Raw genomic sequence first — 8,227 nt, forward strand, 5'->3', positions numbered from 1 at the left:
TGGGAAGTCACACAGAAAACTGATAACACCATACATACAGCTACGGGTATCAACTTGAGCATTTATGGACACGTAACAATGGAACCAAGTGATCTCGATAATGGACGCGATGTACATATAACCGAAAACGGATTTGTTACTGTAAACAGTACTGGATTCAACTTCTGTCTGGCGGATATAAACACGTGCTCTTCGGGCTTCACTTTTATCTTGAACGTAAACTTTCACTATCTTCTTGATGGTACATACATTCTTTCAAGTGGTGGCGATCTGCAAAATCACACAGGAATATCCCTAAAATACGAAAACCAACAACTGCATTTTATCGTTACGACCTCTGGTAATAGATGTATCTATCATCTATTATATATACCGTCATATCTGTAAATACATTGTTGACATTGGACACTTGGCACAAAATCGAGCTCTCGTGGAGCCGAGCATTAGGTTCGTCTCTTTACATTGACGACTTTCTTGTAGGTTCTGTAACTATGTCAGAGCCATCCATAGCTACCATGACTAAACCTCTTACATTAAGATTTGGCTTTCATCAGCAAATGAATTTATCTATGACTGCCAATTGAACGGATGCCTTCGACTCTCTTAGACAAAATCTCATCATAAATGGAATAACCTTTATTGTCATAACAAACTTTCATATTAATGTTCAGTGACAACGGCACCACCTGTAGAAAACACAACACAACACATTTAAATGATTCAATAGCAAAACCACAATAACAACAACCAATGACTCAAGAGATATTACCTCAACCACTCATCACGACATTAAAACCGCATCCAACACTAAAAAACGCAAAACGTCACACTGACAACAACCCTATTGACAACACAACCGCCAACAACAGCCCCACCACCAGCTACAACATTAATTTATAACGCATTCACTTACAACACAGCGTCTGACAACTCAACCGAAAACGCCACCAACAACACCTCTTTTAGCAACTCAATCGTTAACAACGTCATAAATAACAACGTCAAGACTCACTACAATTAATCAACAAACAACTACACAGCAACCAACATAAATACAGCAACCAATAATACCACAACAACCAACAATACCAAATAAACCAATAACAACACAGGAAAACAAAACATCCCATCAATCAACAACCAACACAACCGCCAACAACACAGAAACCATCAATACAGCAACTAACAACACCACATCAACCAACAACAACAACAACACATCATCAACAACCCAAGTTTAACAACCCAAACGTTAACAACGTCATGAATAACAACGTCAAGGCTCACAACAATTTATCAACAAACAACTCCACAAAAACCAAAAACAACCACACAGCAACCAACAACAAAAATACAGCAACCAACAACCCAGTAACTAACAACATCACAGAGACCAACAACACCACAGAAACTAATAACACGTAAAAATTATGAGTTAGCATTCCGTCTACTTGGCAAAAGATTTCAACTTTTAATCACATGGTCTGGTATACGATACAAGCGTCACTATTCTTTTGAAATAATGGCCATGAAGTTATTGTGATTAAAAGCTGTATGTTTTGAATTTATTTAGGGTGTCTTTTTAAAAAATATGATCAACATGGTACAAAGCAAAGACCATCTGTGTCGCAGGAATATCCAGCTGTGCAGTTGTTGCATATCCCTCCTCGCAAGTAAGGCCTCTCATTTGGGTTTCCTCTAAAATAGCAAAGCAGAAGTCATAAATTAAGATGTGTGTTGTCATGATGTTGGAAAAACATGCTTTGTTTCAATTTTTACACCCTGTGTTCTTTGAAGTTTCAGTACCTTGGCGCATAATTACAAACGGTGAACACGTTTGACCCGCACATAGCCTGACCACATCCAATGAACTCTGTCTCTGCTCGGACCACCTTTTCATAAAAAGAATCTGATTTGAACATATTTTATTGTGTAAGTAACACAAAAGGATCGGAAACAAGTTCTTGCAACTTACAAGTTCCTCTCCTAATGATAATGCATACAATATATACAATTGTCATAGTACATGTAATATTACATGTTACTTATAGTTATTGACTTTTATTATGATAATTAAATTCATAGACATACATTTACAAAGTAATTGCAAATCTATAGTAGATAACGATAATGTACAGTATAGAAAGCAAAAGCAAAAAGGAATTTAATTATTAAATCTTCCAGACTCATTAATGAACTTTTGAACTGCTGAAAAAATAAAGCAGTTTGTATTGTAAGACAAATTTTCACTACCCCAAAGAAGCAAATGTGAGTTAATTAAAATTGTTTCATCAAGCCTATTAAAAAGTAATTCAAAAAGATTGTTTCTTGCATTTACATAATTCTTGCATACAAAGAAAAAGTGATAAAGAAAAAGTGATAAACATCCTCCTTTTGACCACAAATACAAAGACCACAAATAAAAAGAATCAGGACTAAACAATGAGAACAAACTATTACATAATATATTATGAAAACAAGAATTAAACGATTATTGTGGGAACTTTTAGTCAACTATTGAAGTGATTTAATTTCAGTTTTTTGCAGTCCTGAAACAGAATTAAACGTCACAGAAGGCAGTTAATGGATAAAATATCAATATCGCGTCAGAGTGGGTAGGTACCAAATCGGCCAATTAAATCGCCTCTTTTATAAACTGCAACCCATGATTCGACCTGTTTAACTGTTAAATCATATAGTGTCATCACTTAACGCATCGCTATATAACTGTATACTCTCAATCGAGATTTGCCATAAAGGAAAATACTTGTACATCTAAGTTAAATATAATTTTATCAAATAACCAATAAACAATTGAAAAAAATTATTTAATAGTTTTAAAAAATCATTTCCTTTGAAAATCATCCTGCAGTATTCGATTTACTTTTTATTTTATCCCCTAAAGGCCACAAACCTCCTATTACAGACTTTCGAGTTAACAATGCACAAAAAAACGATGCCATTAATAGCAGGTACATACCTGTTTAAATTTTTCGCAATAACCTACATCTATGCACGTGTTTGAGCTGTAATGGTATTTGAAAACTTTGCTCCAAGCATTGACTACTCCCCGGTCTTTTATCATATTGTAGTCTGTGGTCAAGTGAAACAATGATATTGGTGATAAGGAGTCTATAAAACTATGTATTGTGTGTAAATAGGTTTTACATATTTAACTATTATGCATAATTTATTATATTCATTTTTGACCTTTTGAGTTGAAATTTTTCGTCATTGTGATAAAATAATTTGTTTTATGTGAGAAAAAAAAAGTAATTCGTTTTGGCATTATTTACAGTTAACAGTTTTCCTTTCACTTAAACCTATTAACAAAATCCCTACAGTTTTCAGAGCGAAACTTTTGAAATCAAATTAATCGATATCATTACTTTCGATGGTGGTAAAGTGGATGTTTTCGCCCACATCCTTGAATGTCTTGGACAGTGTGGACAGGTTGGGATTGTTCTTGTTCTCGCATCTCTCGGCGTGGGCTTGGGCAATCATCTGGAGTTCTGGGCTTAGTCTCTTTTAACAAATTAGATGGTTCTTTATTTCAATCAAATTTTCATGATTTTTCGATTGCAATAGGCGTGTTCAACAAGAAAATAAGCGAATTATACAGGTGCAATATCTACATTAGCACGGATAAAATAAAAAAATAAAATTTCAACATATCTATTTTTTAAAATTACGTTCTCATTGATGTATATTAAGCATACTGTTTACTTTCAGAGGTTAAAGATATGTAAAACTTGAAATACATACAACTTTTTTCATATTAGATGCTCCTGTGTTTGACCGCTTCGTATTGTGAAGCTGAAAATCCAACAAATAAAAGTTTTAATCGTTTGAAAAGTCATGTATACGAAAGCCGAGAAGGATAATTCGTGTACGATGCTGAAATTTTAAAGTATCTTAAAACTGCGGTGAGTTATTTTCAAATTCGCTCTTACTACCATTCTGTTACAAAAGTAGGAGCAATCCTTTACAAGATATAACTAACTTTCAAAAGAAACAGGTTTTAATTTTGAGGAAAGAAATTTGACGATAAGAATTGAAAAAAATTTGTGTAAAACCACTGTGCTATTTTCTACTTTTACATTATAAAAGTTGTATGACATGAATTCATAAATAAGCGATATTTCCTTTTCTAATATAAAAATTTACCCTAAAGTCATTACTTGGTACCAAAACTAATGCTTCGTTTCATAACTAAGCTTGTCAGGTCATTGAATAGAAGTTTTTAAAAGGCATCAGGATAAAACTTTCACAAGCCTGAATGCATTTTACATACGTTACGTATAAAACTTTACAAACCTTTACAAAGTCAGAGGAGACATGGTAGGATAGAGAGACTGTAACCAGGAGAACCACCCACAGGCTCGACATCTTGGAGTTTATCAAACTCTGTCAACCAACTAGACTTATATAAGACACGAATCAATTAACCTGTACTCAATGGTTATACCGTGGGCATCACCTACTCACGTGATGACAGCGACGATAGCGAAGATGGCTGATGATAAAAGAAAGATTACGTTTAATGTAGGGGGTGATTGCAGTGTTTATTTTTAATTGTCAATTTTTGTTTTACTAAAAGTACAATGATTAGTTTTCAAATTCAATTATATTTTACGACAACTTAAATGGATATATAGAAGTGCTCACATAAACATGAGCTGGGACTTTCGGAAGGATGTAACTTTCTTGTGCTCATGAAACCAAGCTGTATAATATCGACCTTTTTCCCTCTAATTTTCGAATTAGTCTTTTAATATTCATTTACAATTTTATTTCTATTTTAACTTCCTGCTCTGTTGTGAAATTAACGGTGTTTCAATTGAACAACTCAGCATAAAGTCGGACTGGTGGCAGTGAGTTCAATGTACATGTATTTATAACTTTAAGCTAATGACTGGACAATTAACAATGATTTGACCCCGCCATTTTTCATGGAATTGAAGTTTGACTCAAACTATCCGAAGTTCCTAGCTCTTGTCATTCTCCATGTAATGTAAAATTTCATATAAGGATCTGGCCAGTGACAGTCATCAATTTTCTTTATATTTCAAACATGGACACAACTATGTGTTAAATGAAAAAATACACTAAAAAAATTGGTTGCTAGGGGTAAATATGTCCATGTTAACCGATCAAAGATGTTGTCCACTAATATAAACTATCAAAGACATAAAACAACATTTGTTCTATTGCCAATTTTATGCCAGACACAAATACTTTTAAAATATTACCCTGGAAACCATTAAAAAAATTGGAAATTGGTTTCTTACGATTTTTAATAGTTGAACTTTTATACTTTAAATTTACATCCCTATCAATGTCTATGCAATACACAATTTATTTAAGACAATTGACTGACTGACGTTGCTATGGTAACATGGCAAAGAAATAGGAAGGCTGATGATTTCGGTTTGCTCACTTTGCTGTATTTCCTGATTTTAAAGAAGTTGTTTTTGTTGTAACTTGTAAAAATATGACTACATTTTCATTATACATAACAAAATGATTTGTTATGCATCAAAAACGTGTGGTTGCCGTGGAAATTGAAGTTGCTAAGAAAATCACGCAGAAATTCTTACTTTTTGAAAAGTCAAAAGCAACGGCAAACTATTTTTAGAAAAGTCACAATATGTTCTCAAATATCAGGATGCCATTTTTACATCTTTACCCTCTGTCACCGTGGCCACAAAGCAACAAACATTAAAGTCTATCAAACAGTTAAGTATAAAAAAATTGGCCACTGAATTTTGATTCTTACATAGGATTGGTCTAAAACGGCTCTATCATTAGATGCACCTATCCAAACTCAATTGTGAGATAGAAACTTATTGAGAATCCGCCATCATGTATCCATAGATATTTTAGCACAAATGAAAATATATCTTTCGTAGGCCCACAACTAGATTTGCCCTAATCTGAACCCATTGAATTGATGGTGATAAGGTAGAAACAATTCAGTCATATGCAGCAAGAATAATTGCATGTACAGTGTACTGTCTTTCAGTCATAGCTTCAAGAAGTTCATTGCATTGGAAAACAGGATATGAACCATTAACAAGAGGCCCAGGGGCCACATCGCTCACCTGAGCAACAATTGCCTTAATTCTGATCAAATTAGCATTACAGTATCAAAATATCTTGACAACTGAGTACAGTAGATCTTGCTAAAAAAAATTGAAAATCTGCCAATTCTTATCCACCTCTTATTTTTTTGGTAAATACCAAGCCCCTTTTGTTTTTGTACCTGTAAGAAGATTTTTCTCTATTCCTATATACCCCCCCCATTTCGTGGCCCCACTTTTCTCTAGGGAATAATGGTTTCATCAAACTTAAATCTGCATAACCTTTCACACTAAGTACTGAGTTTTGGACCGAAAACTGTCCCAGAATATTTTTAAAGATTTTCTCTATATATTTTTATGTAAAAATTCAAACCGCCATCACGGTCCCGCCCTACCACTAGGGACTGTGAATTTGCAAACTTGAACTACCCGAGGATGCCTCTTCACAAGTTTCAGCTTTTCTGGCCAAATAGTCGTTAAAAAGAAGATTTTTTATCCCCCATTGTGGCCCCGCCCTACACCCAGGGACCATGATTTGAACAAACTTGAATCTACACTTCCTGAGGATGCTTCCAATCAAAGTTGAGCTTTCCAGGCCTAATAGTTTTTGAGAAGAAGATTTTTAAAGATTTTCTCTATATATTCCTATGTAAAACTTGATCCCCCAATTGTGGCCCCACCCTACCCCCGGGGACCATGATTTGAACAAACTTGAATCTACACTTCCTGAGGATGCTTTCATTTTAATTTGAGCTTTTCAGGCCTAATAGTTTTTGAGAAGAAGATTTTTAAAGATTTTCTCTATATATTCCTATGTAAAACATGATCCCCCTATTGTGACCCCACCCTACCCCCGGGGACCATGATTTGAACAAACTTGAATCTACACTATCTGAGGATGCTTCCACTTAAATTTTTCCCCTTTTGATAGGGTCAAATAAATATAACATGTTTTACTTATTGACTCTGTTTAATTTGAGCTTTCCTGGCCTAATAGTTTTTGAGAAGAAGATTTTTTAAGAATTACTCTATATATTCCTATGTAAAACTTGATCCCCTCTTGTGGCCCCTCCCTACCCCCGGGGACCATGATTTGAACAAACTTGAATCTACACTACCTGAGGATGCCTCCACACAAGTTTAAGCTTTTCAGGCCGAATAGTTTTTGAGAAGAAGATTTTTGAAAAATTTTCAATAATTCTCAATTATCTCCCCTTTAAAGAAGGCGTGGCACTCCAATTGAACAAACTTGAATCCCCTTCACCTAGTGGTGCTTTGTGCCAAATTTGGTTGAAATCTGCCCAGTGGTTCTTGAGAAGAAGATGAAAATGTGAAAAGTTTACAACAACGACGACGACAACGACGACGACAACGACGACAACGACAGACAACGGACAAATTGTGATCAGAAAAGCTCACTTGAGCCTTTGGCTCAGGTGAGCTAAAAATGAAACGAGACTGTTTTAGATTTTCAACAACGTTCAAAATCCAAAAAAAAAATTGTTCCTGGCATTCGAAACGTCATTTCTAATTACAACACAAATTTAACACAAAATTACAAACATTTAAAATAAGTATTTTAGTTTTGTGTTACTTGTACTATAATTGCTCTTAATGTTTATATCTGCAAGTGTAATACATAATGTATTAAACTCTGACCCAAGATATCCTCGATTCTCATTTTGCTTAATTACTGGATATTCGACCCTCAGGGTTCAAATGATGTCCATTCATGAAAAAAAAAATCTAAGATTTCTCTTTTTGAACGCTCCCTCTAGCTTATCAGGTTTCAATACACGACTTTAGTCTGTCCCAAGTTATTGCTTCCATCACTTTTTGATGATTTTTAATAAAAATACACACACCTGTGAAAGAAATACAGTTGAAATCGATGAAAGGGAATATATCCAAGATATCTTCATTGAACAATTATCATTTTTCACTCATAAAAGTTCACAACGAAAACAAATTTCTTAAGGAAATTGATAATGGGAAATGTTTACATCTTTTTTTCCATTCGGAAGTACTCGGGATACCTCGCGCAATTTTTCAACGTTATCGTCCAGGCTTATTAATGGCTGACTTTCTAGGTTTGTTCCCGTTTTGCACACATTTGAAAATTAGGTATCGAAAAAATGTGTGCG

At 34.4% G+C, this 8,227-nt stretch overlaps 1 protein-coding gene across 1 annotated transcript; it reads right to left on the reverse strand.

The window, feature by feature from the left end:
* Positions 1-1,545: 1,545 nt before the first annotated feature.
* LOC128175435 (GLIPR1-like protein 2) lies at positions 1,546-3,793 on the reverse strand. The gene is made up of 5 exons (XM_052841059.1): positions 3,766-3,793; positions 3,390-3,525; positions 2,981-3,093; positions 1,807-1,892; positions 1,546-1,698 (listed from the first exon to the last, which is right to left on the reverse strand). The coding sequence occupies exons 1-5, from the start codon at positions 3,775-3,777 to the stop codon at positions 1,596-1,598; spliced, it is 450 nt and encodes a 149-aa protein (XP_052697019.1). The 5' UTR covers positions 3,778-3,793; the 3' UTR covers positions 1,546-1,595.
* Between the last annotated feature and the right edge of the window lie 4,434 nt (positions 3,794-8,227).

The sequence above is a fragment of the Crassostrea angulata genome, chromosome 3 (assembly GCF_025612915.1).
Source record: "Crassostrea angulata isolate pt1a10 chromosome 3, ASM2561291v2, whole genome shotgun sequence".
Lineage (NCBI taxonomy): Eukaryota > Metazoa > Mollusca > Bivalvia > Ostreida > Ostreidae > Magallana > Magallana angulata.

What these genes read in the sequence shown, in the direction of transcription:
- LOC128175435 (XM_052841059.1), bottom strand. An exon ending in ATTGCGAAAAATTTAAACAG is followed by an intron (nt 1,893 to 2,980) that starts GTATGTACCTGC and finishes TTTTATGAAAAG; the next exon opens with GTGGTCCGAGCAGAGACAGA. An exon ending in GTTTGTAATTATGCGCCAAG is followed by an intron (nt 1,699 to 1,806) that starts GTACTGAAACTT and finishes TTGCTATTTTAG; the next exon opens with AGGAAACCCAAATGAGAGGC.